We start from the raw sequence: 26,443 nt of genomic DNA, 5'->3' as shown, positions 1-26,443 counted from the left end.
CTAGCTCCGGGAGGGGCCGCTGCCGTCTGTCGCCCTCGCTGTCCGTCCGACTGTCTGTCTGTCTGTCTGTCTGCAGGTACATGATTGCCAGCCTGGACCGCACCCACGCTGGCTTCTACCGCTGCATCGTGCGGAACCGCATGGGGGCGCTGCTGCAGCGGCAGACGGAGGTGCAGGTGGCCTGTGAGTACCACAGGGGGCGGGAGGGGTCCGGGGGGCCTCCTGGCTGCTGACACTCCTGCCCAGTACCCGTCTTTGGGTGGAACCAACTAAAGTCCTCGGGGCCATTTTATCATGGTGGGGGGGCCCTGTCGCCTGCTCAGGGCGTGCCTCCCCCTGGGTGGTCCTGCCCCCCTAAGCCTCCCCAGTGCTCCCCCCAACTCTTCTTGGCAGCCTTCTCTGAGCCCCCAACTTTCTCATTCCTGGAGCAGTTGCAGTTCAGGGTCCCCCATGATCTCTGGGGGGTGCCATCCTCTAGGAAAGGGGGGAGGTGACAAGTTCGGGACCCGGCAGGGCAAAGTGGAGGCGGTAGCACCCTGTCCCCAGCCCCTGGGGGCCACCCCTGCTCCCTGGGACCCCCCCACGCCCCCAGAAGGGGCTTCCAGGGGAGGAAGAGGCAGCGCGGAGGGACCGAGTTTCTCGGTGGGCAGCGGCGTCCCGTCCTCGCGCTGGTTCCTGCCGGGTCTCGGGGAGAGGCCGGAGAATGGGGGCGGGGAGTGGGTGACCCCGCGGAAAGCGCCTGGTCGCCCAGCTCAGCAGTAGGGAGAGACCCCAGCGAGCCGGGGTCACACCAGCGGCCGCAGGACCCGGCAGAGCCGCCTCGCTCCGTGCTCAGGCCCCGGGGCTGCCGTGGGCAGGAGGCCGAGGGTGCTCCCGCGTGGGCAGGGGGCCGAGGGTGCTCCCGCCCCGTGTCTGCCAGGTGGGGCCCCTCGCAGGGAGGCGCAGGGCGGGGCTCCTCCCCTGCACCCCTCATCCCTCCCCACCCCAGCCGTCTGACTCCCTGGGTGCCCGCTGTGATCAGGGGCTCCGGGGCGCCCCCTTCAGGCGGGAATCAGGTTGGAGACCCCCCATACAAACACACACCCGCTCCCCTCCCCCATCCCTCCCCCTCTCCAAGAGGGCTCTAAGCCTGGGTCTCGGGCTAAGTCAAGATGCCGAGAAGGACCCCCTAGTGGCCGGGCCCTTGGGCTACTTTGCTCAGCTTTGCTCACTAATGAAGGGGGCGTGAATAAAACGCCGCCCCCTCCCCAATCCCCCCCGACCCTGCGGCTGCTTCAAAGCCTCCATCAGTCCCATCCCTGGCCCTGCACCGGGCACGCCGGGCAACACCGACCCCATCCCCTGAACTGACCCCGCCCCTCACAGTGACCCCGCCCCCGCACTGACCCCGCCCCACACTGACCCCGCCCCTCACAGTGACCCCTCACCCACACTGACCCTCCCCCGCACTGACCCCGCCCCCATACTGACCTCACCCCCCACGCTGACCCCATCCCCCGCTGACCCCGCCCCCATACTGACCTCACCCCCCACGCTGACCCCATCCCCCGCGCTGACCCCGCCCCCCATACTGACCTTACCCCCCACACTGACCCCATCCCTCATGCTGACCCCGGCATCCGCACTGACCGCATACCCCCTCCACTGACCCCATCCCCCACGGTGACCCCGGTCCCCACGCTGACCCATTCCCCGCGCTGACCCCGCCCCCCACACTGACCCCGCCCCCAGATCTGACCCTGCCCCCTCACTGACCCATTCCCCCACACTGACCCCACCCTCACACTGACCCCACCCCCAGGCCCCCCTGGCCCAGATGACCAAATCCCAGCAGGCGTGGGGCCCCTGCACTGCTGCCTGGGAGTCCCCAAAACCAAACTGATAAAATCATGGCCAGGACCCTCGAGGCCTGTGCCTGGCGCCGGTGGAGGGTCAGTGGCGACCCTGGTGTGGGTTGGCGAGGCCGGTTGAGCCCACGCCCCCCCTACTCTCAGGCCTAGTCCCGGCCGGGAGACCCCCCACGAACAGGACTGGGAGCCACAGTGCGGCCGCTGCCCCTCGGGGCCCCCCAGCCCTGGACGCCAGGAGCTCTGACTCATTGTCCAGTTGCAGACCCCTGCGGGCGGCGTGCGCGTCCTTGCAGGGTCTCTGTCAATCACAGCTGCCCGAGCAGCGCGTGATTGACAGCGGGGGCGGGCCTCTGCGGCGGAAGGGGCGGGGCCGGAGCCTCGGCTCCCGAAGCCGATTGGCGAGCACCTGCGTCGGCTCCCGTCACTCCACTGGGCATCTCTTTAGAGTCGCTCTTTGGTATGCGTGGCCTGGTGCCTGCCTGAGTCTTAAATAAAAGTGATGAATACGTTTTGAAGTGCAGTGCACACTTTGCGAAACACGTTTAGGAAATAACCAAGGGGCGGAAGAGATAGTCCAGCGGGGAGGGCCTTGCACCCACGGACCAGGGTTCGACCCCCAGCATCCCATCTGGTCCCCCCCAAGGCCTCCAGGAGTGATTCCTGAGTGCAGAGCTGGCTATGGCATGAAACCAGAAACAAACCAAAGTAAACAAAAAATAAAGATTTAAAATGATGGAGGTGGGGTCTGAGTGATACAGCACAGTAGGTGGGGTGCTTACCGTGCACACGGCCGACTTGGGTTTGGTCCCAGCATTCCATATGGGCTCCAAGCACCGTCAGGAGTGGCTCCTGAGATCAGAGCCAGGAGTCAGCCCCGAGCGCAGCTAGGTGTGACCCCAAAACTAAAAACTAATAATAAAATAGGTCAATAAGCCAAGAAAGACAGAAATCACCAAGATGTTGGGGGTCATTGTCAGGCCGCGCCCAGCTCTGCCCTGACTGGGGCACTCTTCTTTGTCCTCGGGAGACTTTGCTGGGCGTGTTAGACCAATGCTCGAGGGTGTGTTCCCCAGTCAGCAGGCGTGTGGCCTCCTGGTGGGCCCCCCCCCCGCATTCCAGTGAGGACACGGTGAAAATTGCATAACTCACGAGCTGTGTTTCTAAGTGTGAGTTTTTCGTGTGAGCAGACCCAGGAGAGCCTGGATCTCCGGTCTCTGTGGGCTTCCTTCCTTCTAGCCCTTGTCCTGCACTGGCGGATTGACTGGTGTCCTTCTTGGTAGCACCTCTATCCCTCCGTCCCTCTGTCCGTCCTCCCTCCCTGCATCCATCCTGCAAACAGCCGCCCACCCCTCCGTCCCTCCACCCATCCTCCAACTGCCCATCCACTTATTCAAATATCCACCCACCCAACTCTCCCTCCGTCCATTCATGCAAGCATCCACCATCTATTCCTCCTTCCATCCTCCCATCCGTCAACCCAACCTTCCATCCGTCCGTCCATCATCCAACTGTCCATCAACCATTCATACAAACACCCCCGTCTCTCCTTCTATCAGTTCATGCATTCATCCATCTTTCCATCTCTCCATCCATCAAACATTCATCCATCACCCATCCCTGCATACGTGCATACAAACCTGTATAGATACCTGCATGCATCCAAACATACATGCACACATATACCCAAATACCAGTTCATCCATCATATCAAATCCATGCAAAGGACTCTTCATTCTTCCATCCGTCCTTCCATCTCTGCATACAAACATATGCACATGCATACATGCATCTATCCAAACAGACGCTCCACATCCATCCAAACACCCATCCATCCGTTCAGCCTTCTGTCTGCCCACCCAAACACCCCACCCAGATACACCCCCCCCCCCATTGAGCCACCATGGCCCTTTCCTGATAGTCCTTGGTTTCCTCTGAACTTGACTTTCTCTTCACCCCCCTGATCTTCTCTTGCTACACTTAGGGAACACCCACTCTGTATTTCTGCTGATCAGAAGACCCCACCTGACTCCCCAACACTGCCTCTCACCCTCTTCTTTCTGACACTTGTCACAGGGAGCCACTGGATGTCTGTCCAGGGACTGCTTTGCCGTGGCCTGCCTCTGCCCTGAGCGTCACTCCGCAAGGGCAGAGAACCAGCTCTTCCCTCTGCCTGGCCCAGGCAGGGAAAACCTCACCTGTGGAGCCCGGGGCTAAGGGATTTTCTCAGGGCTGTAACTGCCTCTCAGAGATCCCCGCGTCTTAGGGAGAGATCAGGAATATGCATGCAGAATTTTAACGCGGAGGCTGAGCCGTGAGCAACGGCCAGGCAATGCCAGAGGTCTGCAAGCTGGCCGGGACCAGCCCCAGCCACTTAACATCAGATCAGTCACTCCATCTCCATGAGTTTTCATTTCCTCTCTGATGAAATGGGGCTCAGACAAACGACAGAGAAGAACAGCACTGCTGCCATGAAATTGCCTTAAATTGTTCGAATACATCTTCAGAGTTCTGCGAAGAGGTGGCTTTTTCCTTAGCAGATGAAATTACGGTCAGGCTTGAACCCAGTGGCGTTGATGGATGGAAACGTGGGGAGACGGAACCGAGGCGTCGAAATGAATCAGCAACTCGGGACCGTGTGTTTATTTCCGTTGAGTGTGGCGTGGCTTTCCGAGGGTCAGCGGAGGCGATGGACGTCCAGCCCCGCCGGGGAGAAAGCGACACCCACTTGGTTGCCAGGAAGGCTTTGTTCTCTGACTCCCTCTGATGGCACGGGGGCCGTCATTGTGGAGGACACGCGTGTTTAAGCTCAATGGTGGAAAAAAAAATTGTATGGGCTCCCAATATTTTAGTGCTATAAATACGAGCTATCAATTCCAACACCTTCGTTTATGCCTCTGACTCTAATGGCTGCCTCTTGGGTTGCCACGAAGCGCATTAGCGTACAGCAACCATTTATTACCCGCGTGAACGCTGTGGTCTTGAGGCCGCGCGTGGCACGGTTCAGCAGTTGGCGTCTCTCTGCTCTCCAATGACGAAAGTTCCGACTTCACCCTCCGAGGATTCCTTTGGGGACTCCACGGCTCAGGGAAACAATGATTGGGGGCTCACGGGCTTGTCCCCATGTCCACTGTGGCCGAGACCCACACAGACCCTGGCCACGTCCTCCGTGGACCCGGCTTCCTTGCAAGGTGGCTGGATTTCAAGCAGGACGATCTGGACGTGGAAACTTTTTTTGTTTTGTTTTGTCTTATGGGCCACACCCAGCGGGGTTCTGTGTTCGGAGGTCATTTCTGGTGGTGCTGGGGGGATCGTGCGGCCCCGGGGAGCCCACCCAGGCCTCCTGCACTCGGTGGGCCTCCAGCCCAGTCCAGGCGCTCAGGAATCTGCATCTTTCAGGATGCTCCAGCCTTGAGGAGCACGAAGCATCCTTTCCAGCCCGTCCTGCCTGTGATGGAAGGAAACACGCCCCCACCCCCTCACCACACACACACACACACACACACACACACACACACACACACACACACACCCTCCCCGGGTCCAGGAGGCGAGGACGCACCCCCTCTCCGTGGGACAAATGGCCGTCACCAGCCAGAAGCTGGAGCACGTGGAACTGGAGATACATATCGAGGCCGGCTGGCGGCACCTTTGCAGATCACGGCCCAGCGCCCTCGTGTTTTATCTTGCATACGCCGGGCTGCGGCCTCCGAGATTCGCTCTGTTTTGCCCGGGCAGGAGTAGAGACCAGCTCGGTCAAACATTTGGCCCCAGGGCCGACCTCCAAGTCACAGGAGCAGGCTTGGAACTCAGCTCTCAGCGGTTCCGAATGCAGGCCCGGCGTGAACCACGCTTCCGAAGTCAGGGAGGGGCGCCCTGGGGTTGCCCTGGACCCCTGCCCCTGTCCCCGGCCCCTCTGGCCCTGTCTCACTGGCCCTTTCTCGGCTGCCCCGCCCCGCCTCTGAGTTGGGCCCTCCTTGCTGCTGACCCCCAGCCCCTCCCCCCTCACTTCTTCTCTGCAGACATGGGGAGCTTTGAGGACAGCGAGAAGCGGCAGACCGTGACGCACGGAGAGGCGGCGGTCATCCACGCCCCCCGCATCGCCAGCTTCCCCCGCCCGCAGGTCACTTGGTTCCGGGACGGTCGCAAGATCCCACCCAGCAGCCGCATGTAAGCACACGGGGCGGGGCCCTGGGGGTCCCAGGCCGAGGGCTTGGGCCTGAAGGGCCTGATCCAGCCCCACTGACGGCTGCAGGGGGCCCTGGGGGGCGCAGCCCGTGCGGGGAACTCCCTGGTGCCTCCACAGACACGGGCTGGCACTGCCCCGGGCGGGGGCGCCTCTGCGGGGCAGACACTGTGTATCTTGGCCCCGAGGAGGAGGTGGGGCCCGGGGAGGCTCAGGAGAGAAACACTCGGCCCTTTCAGCCTCCGTGAGTGCCCCTGTGTGCGCCTCTGGCCGCTCCAGGGACTGGCTGGCAGACGGGGCATGCGGTGGGCACAGCCCTCCTTCCGAGGGCACGCCCGGCTCTCCTGATGCCCCCCGGGGTGGCGGGTGGAGCAGGGCCCCCAGGGTAGGCCCCAGCACTCCCTGGCGCCCAGAAAGACAGACAGATCTTCCTTGATCTGCCCCCAGCCTGGGAAGGGGAGCAGGCGGGAGGGTCTCGCCCTGGCGGGGCAGGAAGCTGGCAAGAAGCACTAAAGCGCCTCGTGCTGAGGCCTCGGCGGGTGTTTGGGGGTCTCCACACTGCACAGCCCCCACGAGGGGCCCTCCCTGCCCAGGCCCAGAGCGTCCCCCAGATAGTCACTGAGTGAATGACCGCCCAGACCTGATAGCCACAGGGCCCAGGAGACTGGCAGCGCCCAGGGGAGAGCCCGTGTGGCCAGACACGCCAGCAGCTTCCCTGTGATACCGTGCATGAGAGTGAGCGTGCGTGCAAGGGTAAGCAGGGGTGAGTGGGCATGTGAGCATTTGTGCATGCATATGAGCATGTGTGTGTGCATGTGTGTATGCATGTGGGCATATGTGCATACATGTGAGCATTTGTGCATGCATATGAGCATGTGTGTGCATGTGTGTATGCATGTGAGCATATGTGCATACATGTGAGCATGTGTGTGCGTGTGACCATGTGTGTATGCATGTGAGTGTGTGTATGCATGTGAGCATGTGTGCGTGCATGTGAGCATCTGTGTATGCATGTGTGAGCATGTGTGCATGTGTGTGCATGTGAGCATGTATATGCGTGTGAGCATGTGTGTATGCATGCATGTGTTCATGCATGTGTGTGCAGATGTGTTTACATGTGAGTGCATGCATCTGATTGTGTGTGCAAATAGGCATGTGGGTGCATGTGAGTGTGCACAGGTGTGCATGCAAGTAAGTGTATATACATGCACAAAAGCTTCAAGCAGGCATGTTGCAAGTGTGTGTGTGTGAGCAGTTGTGTGTGCAGGTGAATGAGTGTGTGCATTCAAGTATGTGTGTGTGTGCAGGTGTGCATGTGAGCATGTGTGTGAGCCACCATGCGTGTGTATGGGCATGGGTGTGGGTATGTATGCATGTGAGCGGGAGGGCGTGTGTGTGGGTGTGTGTGAGCCAGCGTGCGTGTGTATGGGTGTGTGTGCGGGTGTGTAACTGTGCACACGCCTGCCTGTGAGAGAGGAGACACCGGGACCTCAGAGCAGCAGAGGAAACGAGGACCTGGAGCCCCCCAGCCTCGGCCCTCGGTCTCCACGGGAGGGGGCGGCGGCCAGCAGTGGGGGCTCTGGGTCCTGAGAGGCTGCGGCCGCAGGGCTGCGCCCATCCCAGTGGATACACACAAGGACAAGGACCCCGAGGGAGATCCCAGGCCAGGAAGTGGTCCCAGCCCCATTTTACCACTTCCAAAATGGAAAGAAATCACGAGCCTCATCCCACCTCCCATCCCCTCATTCACAGAAGGCGAAGGGCCAGCTTGGTGGCTCAGTGGTCTGCGCCCACCTGGCATGTGGGAAGCCCTGGGCTCCACCTCCTCCCCCACACCACCAAACAAAGTACCCAAAGAAGAACTTTGTCACATTTGGGGGTCACACCTAGGTGATGCTCAGGGCTTACTCCCAGCACCAGTGCTCAGGGATCACTCCTGACAGTGCTCGGGGATCACTCCGAAAGAGACTTTGGGTATTGTAAATGGTGTCCAGAATCGGCCTGAGGTCCACTGCTTGCAGGGCAAGCGCCTTTACTCTCTCTCCCACCCGGAGGAATATTTTCCGCTGGACAGCCCAGGCCCTCGAGTATCAGGGATGAGGCTGATACCCGCTTCCCAGTGCTCGGCCGACCTCAACACTCAGCCCACAAGCACTTCCTCCTGGAGCAGGAGAGAGGGGGGCCAGCCCCGCCCCAGCTGGGAGAGAGCCAGGCTGGAAAATCATTAGCAGAAATGTTTATTGGAGAGTCTGCTTAAAACTCTGTAACATTCACCTAATGAGAAAATTTGAAAAGAATTCAACTGGATTTGTCCTTGTTAAACTGACATTAAGGATGTTTAGCAGCTGTCTCGGGCACATCCCATTAAGGCCGGCGAGAGACTCGACAAATAAATGGTTTTGTTTGTCGTCGGGAGAATGGGCGAGGGGAGGCGGGCAAGGCTTGGCGCTGCTCCGCCTGCTCCAGCCGCTGCCCTACTTCCTGCGTGGGCCGAGCAGGCTGCGGGCACTGAAGGGGGGTCCCGGCCAAGGCGGCCCACCGGGAGCCAGGGGCCTTCCTGTGCCTCCTTCCCCCGCCCACCCAGGCTGGGCCTCTCCCTGGGTCAGTGAGGTGGCAGTTGAGACCCTAAAAAAGGGAGCTGGAGGGGGCTGGAGCGATAGCCTTGCATGTGGCTGACCCGGGTTCGATCCCCGGCATCCCATAGGGTCCCCCGAGCACCGCCAGGGGTGATTCCTGAGTGCAGAGCCTGGACTAATTGCTGGGTGTGACCCAAAAAGCAAAAAAAAAAAAAAAAAAAAAAAAGGGGGAGGGATAAATAAATTTTTTTTAATTGGGGCTGGAGCGATAGCACAGTGGGGAGGGTATTTGCCTTACATGTGGCCAACCCGGGTTCGAGTCCCAGCATCCCATAGGGTCCCCTGAGCACCGCCAGGGGTGATTCCTGAGTGCATGAGCCAGGAGTAACCCCTGTGCATCGCCGGGTGTGACCCAAAAAGCCAGAAAAAAGAATTTTAATTAAAAAGGGGGCTGGAGGGAGGGTGACCCCCAGAGGCCGGGTGTCAGGTGACCCGTGACCGTTGTAGCGGCCCAACGTGCACCTGTTCCAGGACACAGCAGCATCGCTCGTCCTTCCCTCCCCCTCCGTCTGGTCGGAGACAGTTCTCCTGTGTCTGCACGTGTGGGGGGCGGGGCCACACCCCGAGTGGGCGGGGCAGAACTGGCCCAGGGTCTGGGGACGGGGCTGCAGTTCCTCGGGCCTGACAGTCCCGAGGCTCAGGGCACGGCGGTCCCTCTGCACCCCTGCCGGGTGCTCAGCGCTCCCCCCCGCCCCCCTTTTCTCGCCAGAGCCATCACCCTGGGCAACACGCTGGTCATCCTGTCCACGGTGGCGCCCGACGCCGGCCGCTACTACGTCCAGGCGGTGAACGACAAGAATGGAGACAACAAGACCAGTCAGACCATCGCCCTCACGGTGCAGAGTAAGGAACTCGGGCCCTGCGGGCACGAGGCAGGGAAGCTCAGCGGTCGGGACCTAGGGCTCAGGCTACACGCAGGCCGCGCCCGGCAGTGCCCTGGGCCCTGGTGCCATGTGAGCACAGAGGGAGCGAGGGGAGACCCCTGACTCCGCAAACGCCTCCCAGAGACCCCGCGGCCCCGCAGGCTGGGGGAGCAGGAAGTCCCGGTCCCCGCAGAGCTGTGTGACTCCTGCACGCTCAGGTGGCCCTGTCCCCTGGGGCCCCCGCAGCGGGAAGGGCGAGGGTCCACCCGGGGCCCAGAGAGCCCCCCGCCCACCCCCGTCCCGCCAGGCCCGGGCTGCTGCGGAGTCGGTCGGCCCCGTCCCCGGCTCTGGCTGCGTCTGGGGGGGACGCCAGGCCGGTCTCACCTCACGGGGGTCCCCTGACACTGACCTGGGCGGGCTCTCGGGCCGCTGGACACACGGGGCGAACGTCCCCCAGTCTCCAGGGGCTCGGCCAAGGGCTCCCTGGAGGACGCCTCCTTTGCTCAGAGGCTCGTTGTCAAGGCCGGACGTGTGCCCGTGACTCAGTTTCCCCTGCCCTCCTTCTCTGTTCTCACCTTCCGCCTCCTCTTCCTGGGCACGGAAGCAGCTCTGCTCCTGGCCACTGTGTGCAGGGGGGAACGGTCAGTCTTTCTCTGCTCTGTGCCCACCTCATGCCCCCCCTTACAGCCCAGGCCCCTCCTGCCCCCCAGGTCTGCTGCCCCCTCCCCTCCCCCTCTCAGTCACTGGCGTGACGTGTCGGGGTTCCCGCAGAACCTGCTGACTCAGCTGTTTCTCCTCCCCTCCCCTCACCCCTGCCGCGGCACCCCTCCCCCTCCTGCAGGCCTGTGATGGCCTCTCACCCTCACTGCCCCCTTCCTGCACACCAAGTGGGGGGGACAGTGACATTCCCAGCCCGATGGGGCGTGAGGGGAGGGGAGCAGGTGGGAAGGGCGGGATGTCCAGGGCTCCCGCTGCCCACCCCCCTCCCCGAGCACTGCCAGGTGCGACCGAACTATAAATACAGGTGGGGGGAGGGGGGGAAATGAGAGCCCTGAGTGTTATGGGTCTGTTTTATTTAACCGACCTTCCTGGACGCGCCCTCCACCTACGTCAGTGCGGAAAGTATTAACGAGCTGACTGGGGCTCCGCTGGGCGCGTGTGAGGTCTCCGGGCGTGTGTCTGTCCCGCCCAGCCCTGCTGGGATGCAGAACTTCGTCTGAAAGACGACTCTGTGCTCAGACTCGCAGACTCTCGGGAGTGGCTTCCTCACCGCTCTGGGGACCCGGGTTTTCGTGTTTCGCAACTGGGCGTCGGGTGCTTAAGACGGAAAAGGCGCCAGCCGCGGCTCAGGGGTTCCCTCCGGCCCCGGGTGGCGGGGCAGGTCAGGCCTGGGCCCGTGGGCAGCTGGAGCCACCCAGACGTGGTCCTTGGAGTCCTCCTCGGGCGGGCACGCTCTCGGGAGCAGACCTCCGGGGTGGCCGTCCCCAGTGGAAGGGAAGAGGAGGGCCACTTCTCACGGGCTCGAGGAGCTGGGTGCTGTGTGCCGGGTCTCAGAGCACACACACACACACACACACACACACACACACACACACACACACACACATACTGGCTCAGCCAGGAAAAGTGCACACATACAATGCTCATGGAAAAGTGCTCGCATCGACCCATTGGCACCTTCTCCTAGAGGCCAGGAAAGGACAGCCCCGGGGCCAGGGGCCTGTTCTGTGGCTCCAGCTGCCAGAGGGCCCAACCTTGACCCTCCTGAGCTTGGTTCTGCCCGGTTCCCTCGTCCTCTGGGACCCCAGGCCCCCCGGCACCCAGGAGGCCTGGCTGGTTCTCCTGAGTTCGGGTCCTTTGAACCTGCCCGGCCACCTGCAGGCCTGGACAGAAGGTCCAGGACTCCGCGTGGGTCTCCCGGACCCCCGGGCTCTCCCGAGGCCCCGCAGGCCGTAGGTTAGCGCCCGTCCCCGAGTCTCTGTTCACCGAGAGCCGCTGCAGCTCTCACGGCCTCTCCTCCCCGAGCCCCATTAATCCGGGACGGGCACCCACGCGTGATAAACCGCCGAGAGCCCCGTTTATGGATCCAGCTATATCTGCTGCTCCCGGCCCTGTGCTCTTTACGGCCCGGCACGAGGCTTTTATTCCCAGCCGTTACTCTGTCAGACCCCGCCTGCCCCTCCCCTGCGCTGTTCTGCCCGAGCCTGAGCCCCGCCCCTGCAGCCTCATCTCAGGTCACTCGGGCCGCGTGTCCTGCCGGCCACACGAGGGGGCCCCTGGGCAGTGTCCAGGCGCCGGGGCTGAGCCTGGAGGGTGTCTGGACCCCTGGGCCAGGTCCCCCCCCCCCGTGAGTGTGAATTAGGGGGAATGTCCCCCCAACCAGCGGGCCGGCTTGCACCCTGGGGCGGGGGCTGGAAGCAGCCGGACAGAGGTTTGCACGGCAGACGGACGTAGGGGGTGGGGTGGGAGGAAGCCCCCAGGAGGGTTGGGGGTCCCCCAGGTCTCGGCGGCCCAAGACGCCTCACCTGATCAGTGCAGCGCTGACCCGAGGCCTCCTGTCCCCCCCTTCCCCTGGGGGCAGCCGTCTCTGCCTTCAGCGTGTGAGGGCAGCAGGTGGGGGGGTTCCAGCCGCGCCCCCGCTGACCCCTGGCCTCCTTCCCCAGATGTCGGGGGGCCCGCGGACCCCATTGCGCCCACCATCATCATCCCGCCCAGGAACACCAGCGTGGTGGCCGGGACGTCGGAGGTGACCTTGGAGTGTGTGGCCAACGCCAGGTGGGCGCCCCGCCCCCGCCCCCGCCCTGGGGATCGCCCAGGACAGCCCGGAGGCCACGCCCATGAAGGGGCGGGGCTTGTCGCAGGGCACGTCCCCTCCCTCCGAGGGGGCTGCCCAGCGCGGGGCCCAGGCCAGGGCCAGCAGGGCTCTGGGGGGGGGGGCTCGGGGTGGCCAGCGGGGCCCACCGCTGGGAGCTGAGGGCAGCCCGCTGGGCCTTGGGGTGGGGGCCGCATAGGAGACCCCCGCCCCCGCTTCCTGCACAGGGAGCAGGAAGTACTCAGCGGGCGTCCAGCCTGGCACTGCCCCTTCCTCCCCCTCGGAACCCAGCCCAGAGAGGGCAGGCAGCCTGCCCACCGGGCCCAGCTGGCGAGACAGCAGCCAAAAGCCACCCCACTCCTGGCAGGCACCTGGGGTGAGGGCAGAGCCTGGCCGCCCCCCCCAGTGCTGAGGAGAGATTGTCCGCGGGAGTCCAGCCGGGACCCCAAGGCCCCCTTGAGCTTCGGGGTCCCAGGGGTCCTGCCCGCACAGCCGCGTTTCTCACGGGTCCCAGGGGAGACGGGAGCAAAGGCAGGGGGTGGGCGCGCCCGTCCCCGGCCTCCAGGGCAGCGGCACTGCCCGCCCCCCCGCACCCATCCAGCACCCGAGTTCCGTGTAGCACCTGGAGGGCCCCAGGACACGGCCCCCGGGAGGGCCCCAGGACACAGCTCCCAGGAGGGCCCCGGGAAAAGTCTCGGAGGCACCCAGGGGCCTTCCCTGCACCCGTGAGAAAGCAGTTGTTAGGGGGTGCCCACGGTGGGGGGGGGGCGGGTGCCCGGGGGCTTCTCGCCTGGCCTCAGGCCCAACACATGGGGGAGTCAGAAGGAGGCAGGTCCGTCCCCAGGGGGAAACTGAGGCCCAGACACTGGAGTCTCCCTCCGCTGGCCCTGGACAGGAGCTGGGGCATGGGCCGGCCCCCTGCCCCTCCCCCCACCCCCACCCCCCTGCTGAGCCCCTGCGCCCCCCAGGCCCCTCGTCAAGCTGCAGCTGCTCTGGAGGAAGGACGGGCAGGTGCTGAGCGGCGGGGTCAGCGACTTCGGCCGCCGCCTCACCATCCCCAGCCCCACGGGCGGCGACGCCGGCTACTACGAGTGCGAGGCCGTCCTGCGCAGCAGCAGTGTCCCCTCGGCCGTGCGGGGGGCCTACCTCTCGGTGCTGGGTGAGCGGGGCGGCCTGGGCCGGGCCGGGCCCGGCGGGTGGGCTGGGGGGCCGGGCGGTCCTATCACTAGGAGCGTGGGTCTGGCCTCCTCCGCAGAGCCGCCGCAGTTCACCAGGGAGCCCGAGAGACACATCAGCGCCGAGATGGAGAAGGTGGTGGACATCCCCTGCCGGGCCAAAGGTGATGGACGGACGGACGGACACACGCCAGGGAAGCAGCTGCAGGGCGGGGCGGGCAGCGCCCACCCCCGCCCCGCGCTGCCGGGCGAAGCACGTCGTGTTTGGGGGGGTCCCGCCTGGCGTGCTCGGCCCTGGGCCGGCTGCCCCCTCCCCGCCTGGCCAGGCTTCCTGAAGCTTCCGGCCTCGCTCCTGGGGCTGCAGACGAGTGTCGGGTGCGGGGTCATGGGGGGCCGGGGGGGTGGGGGGGCCGTCTGAGCCGGGACTCCCCACGGGGACCGAAAGTGGGGAACAGAGCAGCAAAGAGCCCCTCTAACCTCTAGGCTGCCCCCCGCATGGTGCCTGCAGGGCGGGACCCTCCCAGACCCTCCCTAGACCCTCCCTAGACCCTCCCCGCTGCCCCCGGGGCCCCTGCAGGGAGAGCCGGGACTGGGGGGCCCCGGGGTGTCGGACCCCTGTGCTCCCCTGCGTCCTGGGCACCCGTGAGGCCAGACCCCGAGAGCGCCCCCCATCTCTGAGAAGGTTCCAGAAGGGGCGGGGCCGGCTGACGGCCTTGGCCTCCCTGTCCCCAGGCGTGCCCCCGCCCTCCATCGTCTGGTACAAGGACGCGGTGGCCGTGGAGGTGGGCGGGCCGGGCCGCTTCCGGCAGCGGGCGGACGGGAGCCTGCAGGTCAGCGGGCTGGTCCCCGACGACACGGGCATGTTCCAGTGCTTCGCGCGCAACGCGGCCGGCGAGGCCCAGACGTCCACCTACCTGGGGGTCACCAGTGAGTGCGCGCAGGGCCGGGCGGGGCGGGGGGGCCGGGTCCCAGGGACCAGCCCCAGGGACCCACCCGCCGTGCCCCGCAGGCATCGCGCCCAACATCACCCGGGGGCCCCTGGACAGCACGGTCATCGACGGCGTGTCCGTGGTGCTGGCCTGTGAGACCTCCGGCGCGCCCCGGCCGGCCATCACCTGGCAGAGGGGTATGTGGGGGAGGGGCCCAGGGCGGGGCGGTGGGCGGTGGGCGGTGGGCGGTGGGCGGGGTGTCCAGCACCGCCATCGGGCCCCGCCGTCCCGGCCACAGCTGTCCCTGCACCCCACCGCTCCCGGCCCCTGGACGGTGCCCTGCGTCTTGCTCGCCCCCCGGCCCCCGCCCAGGTGTGGGGTGGACGTCAGGAACCCTGGGCCGGCCACCCGCCCTCGTGTCCCGGTGCCCGTCACCAAGACCCCAGGGACCTCGCCCGGCCCCCGCCACTCATCCCTCTGGCACTTCTAAAGCCGGGAGCCCTGAGCCCGGACGGCCCGGAGCAGCGGGTGGACAGGAGGGAGGGTGGGCAGTGAGTCTGGGGGTCCCCAGGGATGGACGAGTGGCCAGCGAGATGGGGGTCTCTGGGGATGGACGGGTGGTCAGCGAGATCTGGGGGTCTCGGGATGGACAGGGGTCAGCAAGATGGGGGGTCTCGGGATGGACGGGTGGCCAGTGAGATCTAGGGGGGTCTCTGGGGATGGACGGGTGGTCAGTGAGACCTGGGGGGGTCTCTGGGGACGGACGGGTGGTCAGCGAGATGGGGGTCTGGGGATGGACGGGTGGCCAGCGAGATGGGGGTCTCGGGATGGACGGGTGGCCAGCGAGATGGGGGTCTCAGGACGGACGGGGGTCTGCAAGATGGGGGTCTCCAGGGATGGATGGGTGGCCAGCGAGATGGGGGTCTCGGGAGCGGGGCCGTGACCCTGCCGCCCGCAGGGGAGCGTGTCCTGGCCAGCGGGTCTGTGCAGCTGCCGCGCTTCACGCTGCTGGAGTCCGGGGGGCTCCTCATCAGCCCCGCCCGCCTCGCCGACGCCGGCGCCTACACCTGCCTGGCCACCAACTCGCGCGGCGTGGACGAGGCCTCAGCCGAGCTGGTGGTGTGGGGTGAGAGTGCGCGGCCGCGGGGGCTGCAGGGGGGGTAGGGGTGGAGGAGACACTCCAAGGAGGCTCGGGGGAGGGAGGTGGCACGTCCCGGAGAGGGCCACCCCCGCCCCTCGCCGCCCGCTTTCTCCCGGAAACCTCCGACGACCCTCGGGGTCCAGTGCTCGGCCCAGGTCTGCTGAGCCAGCAGGGCATGCCTGCCCTCCTGCCCCACCCCACCCCACCCCTGCCCACCCTCCACCCTGCCCCACCCCACCCCTGCCCACCCTCCACCCTGCCCCACCCCACCCCTGCCCACCCTCCACCCCGCCCCGCCCACCCTCCACCCTGCCCCACCCCACCCCTGCCCACCCTCCACCCCGCCCCGCCCACCCTCCACCCCGCCCCTGCCTGCCCTCCCGCCCTGCCCAACCTCCTGCCCCGCCCCACCCCACCCCTGCCCGCCCTCCTGCCCCTACAGGACCCCCACACTCCTGCCCGCTTCGGCCGTCCTGGCTCAGCTGCTGTGGCCCCACAGGTCGGGCCCCTCGTGGGGTCTGGGGAGGAGCTGAGTGAGGCCCCACGGTGACGCCCGTGGTCACTGACGGCCCTGGCCACTGTGCCTGCCGCGGCCGCCCTGCTGCTGCTGGTGGTCGTCACCACCACGGCCACTGTGACCCCACAGCCCCTGGGACCGCCACCCCAGGCCCCTTGCAGCACATGGCTCAGCCATTCCGGAACCTTCCCTGCCCCGGGGGGGGGGAGGGGGCGGCAGGTCTCCTCCCCCGCCCTGCCTCACCCCCGCCCGCTGTCTTCCAGCCCGGACCCGCATCACCAGGCCCCCCCAGGACCAGAGCGTCATCAAGGGCACCCAGGCCTCCATGGTGTGCGGCGTGACCCATGACCCCCGGGTGACCGTCAGGTACGCGCTGCCGGGGTCACGGGGCGGGGCAGCGGGGTGAGCCCAGCAGGCCACGCCCCCTCAGGGTGCCGCACTCAGGGGGTCCCTCCCGGTCCCCTCCCGCCGCCGAGCTGGAGCTCCAGGCCGCGGGTCCCTGTGCCGCCCGGCGCCTGCAGCCCGGCGCGCCCCCTGGTGGCCACTGGCATGTGGCCGTCTGTGCGGCGGGCACAAAGGCAGGCGTAGGGGCATGTGCTGGCTGGCAGGCGTCCGCCGGCGGCTGCTTTCCCTGGAGTCTCCTCACCAGCGTGAGACAGGAGCAGGGGGTGGAGTTGTAAACGGGCCCCAGGAACGTGCGCCAGCTCCCCACGGGGACTTCTGCTGGCGGCGGGCTGGGACCCGCATTAGGGCTGCGCGCCTCTGGGGGGCTTTCTTCTGGGGGCAGGGGGGAGGCACACCCAGCAGCGCTCAGGGCTGACTCCCAGCTCTGTGCTCAGGGCTGACTCCCGGCTCTGTGCTCAGGGCTGACTCCTGGCTCTGTGCTCAGGCTGACTCCCAGCTCTGTGCTCAGGGCTCACTCCCGGCTCTGTGCTCAGGGCTCACTCTCGGTTCTGCTCAGGGCTGACTCCTGGCTCTGTGCTCAGGGCTCACTCCCGGCTCTGTGCTCAGGGCCGACTCCCAGCTCTGTGCTCGGGGCTGACTTCTGGCTCTGTGCTCAGGGCTCACTCCCGGCTCTGTGCTCAGGGCTGGCTCTTGGCAAGACTTAAGGGACCATTGGAGGTGCCAGGGTTGAGCCCTGGTTAGTCTTGTGCAGCGAGAGTCCCGTCACTCCGGGCCCCTGTGGGACTTGGTTGTTCGTTTGCTTTGGGGCTCGGGGCCACACCTGGAGATGCTCAGGGGTTGCTCCTGTCTCTGCACTCAGGAGTCACTCCTGGACCGTAAGGGGTGCTGGGGGTCGCACCTGGGTCCGCTGCATGCCGGGCAAGGCACTGTTGCCGGGTCACTGCTGCCCCACAGACCAGCCCCCCGGGCTCTCTCCCACTGGGGAAAGCCCCGTTCTTGCGGCCTCGCTGGGAGCTTGCGTCTACGTGCCCAGACCCCAGGGGCTGGCGTCCAGATGAGGACTTGCAGACCTCATTCGTTCTCGCGATCATTCTTGATGCACAAATGCTTTCGGGGGGGGGCTCTCCAATGTATGTGCAGCCCCCACCCCCGGACCCGGTGAGCCGCAGGTGGGAAACAGCCTCCAGGTCACGGAGGGGTCTCCGTGGCGGAGAGCACTCTTCCTGGCAGGAGGACAGGCCACCGCTCGCCCCGCAGCCCCCCAACTGGCTTCCCTCTTCCCCCCACCCCTGCACCTCCACCTCAGGCTGGGAACGGGCTTCTCGCCCTGTCTTCAGTCTTCTCTTTTGGGGAGAAAAGCCCCCCTCCCCTCAGGGTGCTCAGGATGTACCCCTGGCTCTGTGCTCAGGGATCCCTCCTTGCAGTGCTCAGGGGACCCTATGGGGTGCCGGGGATGGAACCCGGGGTCAGTCACGAGCCAGGCGAGCGCCCTCCCAACGTGTTGTCACTCCAGCCCCCCTCTAAAGAGATAGAAATATTCGTCCCCTTTTATTTTGGTTTTCGGGGGCTGCACCCAAAGTTGGATTCTACCTCCTGGAGGGGCATGGGGGTGGGGTGGCGGCTCTAGGGGGCAGTCGGGACTCGAAAGGAGCCAACAGGCACGGGGGCCCGAGCCCTGAGCCCCACCCCGGCGCCCTCCTGGTCCCCGGCTGCGGCACGAGGCGACTTTGCCGGCCCCGGCTCCAGGGCCTCTGAACAAACCCACTTTTCGTCCTGATTTATGTGGATCAATAGTCTATTGGGTTTTTCCTTATTAGACAGCTAATAGATATTTATTTGCAGAGGCAACATGCAGCTAAGCCCCCAAACATGGGGCAGGGGGGAGACTCGATAGATTGATCTCAGAGAAGCTCACTGCGTTCTGTTCGGAGGCCAAAAAAAAGCAAAAATCAAAACAAAGAACAGAAACGCTGCTTCTTTCTTTCGCCCTCTCCCCCTTAAGAGCCCTTTGTGAAACTCTGTCCCCGCCCATCGATATTTTTGTAGAAACTCAATTATGAGGTCATCCAGTCGCCTCTCGTGGGGGCCCCCACTCGGTGGTGTCACCCACCCCGATGCTGCCCCCCCTGGTCCCTCCGTCTTTGCTCACGTTGAGGCAAACCATCGTGTTGGTCCGCGCAGCCGCCTGGCTGATCTCAGGTGTCTCTGAGGACGCTCTTGGGTCTCTGACCTCCAGAGAAAACCACAGACTGAAAGGCAGCTCTGGGCTGGAGCAACAGCACGGCGGGGAGGGCGTTTGCCTTGCACGCGGCCGACCCGGGTTCGATTCCCAGCATCCCATAGGGTCCCCTGAGCACCGCCAGGGGTGGTTCCTGAGTGCAGAGCCAGGAGGAACCCCTGAGCATCGACGGGTGTGACCCACAAAGCAAAATAAATTAAAAAATAAATAAAAGGCAGTTCTGTGATTGCAGATGACTCTGGAACATTTCTGCCCTGCCTGCATGAAATGGCATCTCTCTCTGCTGGAGAAGTTCCAGCCTCGCTCTGAGGAGAGTGAGCCCCCTGCAGCCCCCGGCCGCCCCGCCAGCCTGCTGCTGGCCCCCCTCAGCCCCCTCCACACACACACACACACACACACACGCACGCACGCACGCACACACACACACACACACACACACACATGCCTCTCTCTTTTTTTCGTTTGGGGGCCACACCTAGCGACGCTCCCCCAAGACCCCCGCAGACACCCCATCATGATCGTGGCGCTGCTCTCACGAATCCTTACCGCACCCCCACAAGGTGGAGGGGGAGGGAATCTGACTCTCGTTTGTGGCAGAGAAACTGGGGGCGCTTGGGGTTCCATCAGCTGCCCCAGGAGCCAGGGGTGGGGGGGTCTAGACTGAGGCGTCGGTGCCAGTGTGGATCTGGTTTCCCCTTTCCTGATTTCTCAGACTTAGAACTCCTCTGGGTTCGACTCCCTCTGGGCCCCTTCCCCCTGGCTTCTCCCCTGGGGCTCTGGGGGTCCCAACCCCACCTCGGGGAGCGAACACCGCAGTCCCTGCTCCCCGGGGACCTGGCCCCGCCCGTGGGTGACGGTAGTGGTGACAGCTGCCGGGGACTCTCTCCGAGTCAGGCTGGGACATGCGTGTCATCTCCCCGACCAGAGCCAACGCGGCCGGGGACACTAACGCCGACTTGTCACCACGCCTCTTCCCGGCCCGGTGGCCCCCTCATAAAACTGAACCCAGCGGTGTCCCCGCTGCCGTCTCGCTGGGGCCGGCCCCGCTTCCACAGTGCTCAGCGGGACCCCACTCAAGGTTTCGACCTCGCACTGACCACCCCCCCACCAACCCGGCCTGCAGGGTTCCCGGCTGCCCCCTGCTCCCGCCGCACCCCTGTCGGCCAGCCAAGACAGCTGGGCCCTCGGGCTGGCGCTCGGTGGGGGTGCAGCCCGGCTCTGAGTGAGCCCACCGCAGGGCGCCCGTGACGCGCCCCTCCCTGTTGCAGGTACGTGTGGGAGAAGGACGGGGCCTCGCTGGGCACGGACACGCCCCGGATCCGCCTGGACAGGAACGGCTCTCTGCACATCTCCCAGACCTGGTCGGGCGACATCGGCACCTACAGCTGCCGCGTGCTGTCCGCGGGGGGCAACGACTCCCGCAGCGCCCACCTGCGGGTCAGGTGAGCCCCCCGCGCCCACCCCCAGGCCTCCTTCCCTCTAAGTCCCCCGGGCGGGGGGAGGGCAGGGAGGGGGCAGGCGGGCGTCCGGGCGTGAGAAACTCTGCCGGGCGAAGGGCAAGTTCCGGTCACGACCCCCGGGGCGGTGGGAGCCCCAGCGATGCCCCCCCGGGGCCTCCCACCCCCCCCCCGACTCCGGAGCCCCCGCTCTCGCCCGCAGACAACTGCCCCACGCCCCCGAGCACCCGGTGGCGACCCTGAGCCCCACGGAGAGACGCGCCATCAACCTGACGTGGGCGCGGCCCTTCGACGGCAACAGCCCGCTGCTGCGCTACGTGCTGGAGATGTCGGAGAACAGTAAGGGGGTCTCCTGCCCAGAGCCCACCCACCCGGGAGCAGGCGGGCGGAGCCTGCCCGCTGGGAGAGACGCGTCCCCCTGAGCCCGGCCTCCACCCGGCGCCCAGCTCCCCGGGGGGGCGAGAGCCAGGGCTGGGGAAAGGTCGAGACGGGCCCCACCGCGGGCCAGAGGCCGCCGGACACTGCCGGGAGTGGGGCCGGAAGCCCGGGACCCTCCCCCGGGTCTCTCCCTCTCTCCCCTCCGTCTCTTTAGATGCCCCCTGGACGGTGCTCCTGTCCAGTGTCGACCCAGAGGCGACCTCGGTGCTGGTCAAGGGCCTGGTTCCAGCGCGCTCCTACCAGTTCCGCCTCTGTGCGGTCAACGACGTGGGGAAGGGACAGTTCAGCAAGGACACGGAGAGGTGAAGACGACGGGCCTCGGGGCGGGGCCTGCGGGGCTGCTGTGGCCCTGACCAGCTTGGGGGGGCACCCACCAGCCGCCTGACGAACATGGTGGCACCAGCTGCCCAACCAACAGGGGGCACCCACCAACCACCCAACCAACACAGGGCACCCACCAACCACCCGACCAACACGGGGCACCCACCAACCACCCGACCAACACGGGGCACCCACCAACCACCCTACCATCTTGGGGCACCCACCAGCCGCCCCACCTCCCGGCGTGCCCACAGCCTCCTTCCCTCCAGACCCCGTGGACCGGGGCAGTTGCCTCCCGCTGAGCTCACGCACTGGCTGTAGAGGGGACGTGAGACCCGCACGCCCGCCTCGGAGCCTCTCTCGGTGAATTCACCCTCCGCCCGCCCGCCGTGACCGCGTCCCTCCCCTCACCCCGTCTGCCCCCAACGCTCCCACCCCAGTGCCCGCACATCCTGCCGGGGGGCAAGACGGTCTAGGGCAGAGGGTCCCCAACTTAGGTGGCCTTCCACCCCCTCTTCTGAAAGAAACGAACTGGGGGCTGGAGCGATAGCACAGCGGGGAAGGCGTTTGCCTTGCACGCAGCCGAGCCGGGTTCGATTCCCAGAATCCCATAGGGTCCCCTGAGCACCGCCAGGGGTAATTCCTGAGTGCAGAGCCAGGAGGAACCCCTGTGCATCGCCGGGTGTGACCCAAAAAGAAAAAAAAAAAGGAAATGAACTCCGTGTCCCCCCCCACCCCAGAAATCCACCTTTGTTAAGGGACCGAGGAAAGCGCCCCTCCCCAGCCCCGGGGCCGGAAGGAGCAGGGTCCCCGCAGAAGCCGGGTCCCCCCGGGCCTCCCGCCCAGCGTCCTCGCGGCGGAGATGGAGCAGGAGCAGCCAGGCCTCCACTTAGAGCCCCCCGCGGTGACGCCCCCTCCCGCGGGCTCCATTCCGAAGGGCCGCCCCCCGCCCAGCCGCGCCCCCAGCCCGTGCGCGGGGCTCTTTATTGATGTGCTCTCAGCTGGGTTCTTCGCCCCCCTCTGCTTTGTGGACAGGGAAGTGGCAGGTGACGTGTGTGTGTGTGTGTGTGTGTGTGTGTGTGTGTGTGCGAGGTGTGGGCTGTGTGGATTGGACCCGCCTGCCTGAGCAAAGTGACGGCCGCCCGCGGGAGCTCTCTCTCCGGCCAGCGCCGGAGCACTTCACGGGGAGTTGTCAGTCGAGCCACGGGCGGGTGTGAGGCCCCAGAGCCCGCGAGTTAACCGCTCGTGTCCTGGGACCTGGAGCATCCCTCCTCTCCCCTGGCTGTGGGGACCACCCTTCTGCGCTTTCTCTTTTATTTCTTTTATTTAACTGTGTTTTGTCTGTTTCGGGGCCACCCAGGCGGTGCTGAGGGGGGCTTCTTCCTGGCCCGGTGTTTGGGGACCCCCCTGCTGGTGCTCTGGGAAGCCCAAGGGCTGCCGGGGGTCCAGCCCAGCTGGGCGGCTGTGTGCCGGGCAGACGCCCTCCCTGCCTGGAGAGTCCGGGACCCAGCACAGTCCATCCGTCCTCCTCCTTCTGACTCGCTTCCCTGGCCAGAATGCCGTCAGACGCGACTGGGCTGTCCCTCTGTCTCCTGATGGTGGCCCCGGAGATGCGGACACAGAGTGGCCCTGTCGGCCCGGCCAGGGGGCAGCTGGGAGGCCTTGCTCCGTCCCTGGTGGTCAGGCAGGGGCCTACCCCGTGCGGCTGGAGGTGGCAGCGGGAGCCCAGCCAAGGGCACCATGGAGCTGGCGACCAGCCTTGCCCAGCCTGGCCCCCTTCCCGTGCCCCTGCCCACATTCTTTTTTTATTTTTTTATTTTTTGCTTTTTGGGTCACACCCAGCGATGCTCAGGGGTTACTCCTGGCTCTGCACTCAGGAATTACTCCTGGCAGTGCTTGGGGGACCCTATGGGATGCCGGGGATCGAACCCGGGTCAGCCGCATGCAAGGCAAACGCCCTCCCTGCTGTGCTATCACTCCGCCCCCCCCGTCCACATTCTTTTATTTATTTATTTTTTGGGGGGGGGTCACACCTGGCGATGCACAGGGGTTACTCCTGGCTCTGCACTCAGGAATTACCCCTGGCCGTGCTCAGGGGACCATATGGGATGCTGGGATTTGAACCCGGGTCGGCCGCGTGCAAGGCAAACGCCCTACCCGCTGTGCTATCTCTCCAGCCCCACCCCGTCCACATTCTTATGCCATATCCCACCCCCCACTCTTCACCTGTGACCCCCTTGGCATATCTCGAGGGTCCATGGCCCCCCCTGGGGTGAACACATTTGCATTTCCGTGCCTCACCTCTAAAACTTCCCGAATCATAGAATACGATGTGATTTCTGGGTATTTTGGGGTGCGGGGGAGGCCACACGCAGGGGTGCTCAGGACCTCCTCCTGCTCTGTGCTCATCTCTTACTCCTGGTGGTGCTCAGGTACCAGGGATCGAACCCGGGTCAGCTTTGTGCAAGGCAAGTGCCCTCCCCACTCTGGCCCTTAATTTAAGGGCCAGGTGGGGGGGGAGGCTTTAAAAAAATTAAGGGACCAGGGGCTGGAGCAATAGAACAGCAGGGAGGGCGTTTGCCTTGCATACGGCCAACCCGGGTTCGATTCCCAGCATCCCATATGGTGCCCCGAGCACTGCCAGGAGTGATTCCTGAGTGCAGAGCCAGGAGTGACCCCTGAGCATGGCTGGGTGTGACCCAAAAAGAAAAAAAAAATACTAAGGACCAGGGAGATGACTCAGAAATTCATGCGCTTCTTTCACATGCAGGTGGTCCGGGTTCGATCCCCGGCACCCCACGGGGTCCCCAAGGCCCACCAGCAGGGACGCCCGAGTGCAGGGACGGGAGGGAGCCCTGGGCACCGCCGGATGTGGCCTCCCCAAACAAACGCAAAGCCACAAAACTCACCTCCCCAGCAGCCGCCCCGGTGGTAGTACCCCTCTCCGAGGGGAAACTGAGGCCCAGGCCCATGCGGCCCAGAAGGCCGTCACACCTGAGCGCCGACCGTGTTCCAGCCACTGCGGCCCCGGCTTTGGGGAGCCGACCAGCTGCGCCTCCCTTCCAGGGTCTCCCTCCCCGAGGAACCCCCCACGGCCCCGCCCCAGAATGTCATCGCCAGCGGCCGCACCAACCAGTCCATCATGATCCAGTGGCAGCCGCCGCCAGAGGGTCACCAGAACGGCCTCCTCAAGGGCTACATCATCAGGTAGGGGGGCGGGCGTGGGGGAGGGTGGGCCGGGGGGGGGTGGGAAGCGCAGCGGGGGGAGGGGGGGAAGCCGAGACACAGCACCGTGCCAGTAGGGGGTGGGCGGGGAGACTGTGCCCCTGAGTCCAGGCAGGACAGGCTGGGCATCGGGGAGCACTGCCCGAGAGAGCCCGCATCCCCTGGGAAGGGCTGGGAGAGGGGACGGGACCCCGGAAGCCCAGGGCACGCCAGGAACGGGCCATCGTCCCCGCCCAGTGGTCTGGCCAAGAGCTGGGAGGACACTGAGTTCCCTCCGTGCCTTCCTGTGCAGCGAGCGCAGGGCGAGCTGGAGCGCCCCCCTGTGGCCAGCCCTCGGTACTGCCCCTCTGCCGCCTCCCCCGCACGGCCTCTGAGAACTGGATCCTCCCCGTGCCCCCCTAAGCTGACGCCAGTCCTCCATGGCAATCCAGATTCTTTACAGAGCCGTAGGACGGCGGCCCGGGCACGTGCCTTGCCATGTGGCTGAACCGGGTTCAATCCCTGGCACCCCTGAGCACCTCCAGGGTGATCCCTGAGCACCACTGGGTGTGGCCCCAAAATCAAGCAAAAATAAAAGTTTAAAGAGAAAAAAATGTTGAGAGAGAGAGAAGGGGGTGCAGAGCGATCGCACAGCGGGGCGGGCGTTTGCCCTGCACACGGCCAACTCGGGTTCCATCCCCGGCGTCCCGCGTGGTCCCCTGAGCCCTGCCAGGAGTGATCCCTGAGCACAGAGCCAGGAGTAGGTCCTGAGCACCCCTGAGTGTGGCTCAAAATAAAATTGCAGGGGCTGGAGTGATAGCATAGTGGGTAGGGCGTTTGCCTTGCTTGCGGCTGACCCGGGTTCGATTCCCAGCATCCCATAGGGTCCCCTGAGCACCGCCAGGGGTAATTCTGAGTGCAGAGCCAGGAGTAACCCCTGTGCATCGCCGGGTGTGACCCAAAAAGCAAAAAATAATAATTAAAAAAATTTTAATAAAATAAAATTGTAAAATGAAAAAAATTTTTCATTGTTTCTGGACCACAGCCGGTGGTGCTCTGGGATCACTCCTGGCAGTGCTCGGGGGGGACCCTGTGGGGTGCCAGGGCTCTACCCCAGGCCGATGGCACCTGGGTATGGCAAACGCCCTCCCTGCTGTCCTGTGCGCTCCAGCCCCAGAAAGAAAAATCTTAAAAATACAAGTAGACAGCAGTGACGCCACGACAGAGCTCGGCTGGTGCAAGGGCCCCGCGGCCGGCGGCGGGGACAGGAGCCCCGGGCCGGGGGCGGGCAGGTGGCCCGTGCCAGGAGGTCCAGCGTCCCGGCTCCCGAGCGCTCCAGCCCGCGTGCCCGCAGGTACTGCCTGGCCGGCCTGCCCGTGGGGTACCAATTCAAGAACATCACGGACCCCGACGTGACCAACCTGCTCCTGGAGGACCTCATCATCTGGACCAACTACGAGATTGAGGTGGCCGCCTACAACAGCGCGGGGCTGGGCACCTACAGCAGCAAAGTGACCGAGTGGACCCTGCAGGGAGGTGTGTGGGCAGCACCGGGGGGGGGGGGCTGCCCGTGTCTGGGGGGGTGGACGCTCCCCACGGGCTGCTCCCAGGTGCACTGAGATGCCCCCCGGGGCCCAAACGCCCCTGGGCACTCTTGTGGTCTTACTGTGACTCGCTTGCCCATCTCGGGGGTCCGGCGAGCGGGGGGAGACCCCAGGTAACAGAGAGCGGGGGGGGGGCTTCGGTCACCGAGTGAGGGAAGCAGGGGGGTGGCCCAAGGGGGCTCACGGCCCCGACTCCCGGGTGCATCGGCCACACCCCCGCCCCCCGCCCTGTCTCTGTCCCCCCCCAGTGCCCACCGTCCCCCCGGGCAACGTCCACACGGAGGCCACCAACTCCACGGCCATCCGCTTCACGTGGAGCGCGCCCAGCCCCCAGTTCATCAACGGCATCAACCAGGGCTACAAGGTAGGGGGTCTGGGGGGCGCCCAGGGGCTCTGGGAACCGGCTGAGGAGGCCACGGGGGCGAGAGGACCCCTCAGCTTCCCAGCCCGGGGGGTCACAAGGCAGCGGGCGGCTCCCAGGCCCTCCTGGGGGCCCGGTGTGGGAGAGGGGTGCTCGGGGACGGGCCGTTAGCCGAAGGGACTCAGGACTCCTGGGAATAGCCGTGGCCCCACCGGAATGTTCCAGAAGCTGCGGGTTCTCTCCCACGTGTGGCTCTGGTGGGCGTCCTGAGGGCTGTGGGGCAGGTGGGGCCCTGCCTGAGGCGGAGG

At 65.5% G+C, this 26,443-nt stretch overlaps 1 protein-coding gene across 1 annotated transcript in view; it reads left to right on the top strand.

Annotated features, from left to right (window-relative positions):
* SDK2 (sidekick cell adhesion molecule 2) overlaps positions 1 to 26,443 on the top strand; it is an 87,420-nt gene that overhangs the window by 19,457 nt on the left and 41,520 nt on the right. Inside the window, exons 2-17 of the mRNA XM_055131113.1 lie at positions 77 to 183; positions 5,870 to 6,017; positions 9,379 to 9,512; positions 12,196 to 12,307; positions 13,313 to 13,503; positions 13,600 to 13,683; positions 14,252 to 14,446; positions 14,529 to 14,645; positions 15,407 to 15,574; positions 16,370 to 16,472; positions 20,019 to 20,192; positions 20,410 to 20,546; positions 20,800 to 20,947; positions 24,033 to 24,173; positions 25,525 to 25,706; positions 26,023 to 26,138. Coding sequence (XP_054987088.1) covers positions 77 to 183; positions 5,870 to 6,017; positions 9,379 to 9,512; positions 12,196 to 12,307; positions 13,313 to 13,503; positions 13,600 to 13,683; positions 14,252 to 14,446; positions 14,529 to 14,645; positions 15,407 to 15,574; positions 16,370 to 16,472; positions 20,019 to 20,192; positions 20,410 to 20,546; positions 20,800 to 20,947; positions 24,033 to 24,173; positions 25,525 to 25,706; positions 26,023 to 26,138 — 2,257 coding nt within the window. The remainder of the gene's footprint in view (positions 1 to 76; positions 184 to 5,869; positions 6,018 to 9,378; positions 9,513 to 12,195; positions 12,308 to 13,312; positions 13,504 to 13,599; positions 13,684 to 14,251; positions 14,447 to 14,528; positions 14,646 to 15,406; positions 15,575 to 16,369; positions 16,473 to 20,018; positions 20,193 to 20,409; positions 20,547 to 20,799; positions 20,948 to 24,032; positions 24,174 to 25,524; positions 25,707 to 26,022; positions 26,139 to 26,443) is intronic.

This window comes from Sorex araneus, chromosome 3 (genome assembly GCF_027595985.1).
Source record: "Sorex araneus isolate mSorAra2 chromosome 3, mSorAra2.pri, whole genome shotgun sequence".
NCBI classification, from domain to species: Eukaryota; Metazoa; Chordata; class Mammalia; order Eulipotyphla; family Soricidae; genus Sorex; species Sorex araneus.
The sequence above is the reverse complement of the archived record's forward strand: the minus strand, read 5'-3'. Positions and strand labels throughout refer to the sequence as shown.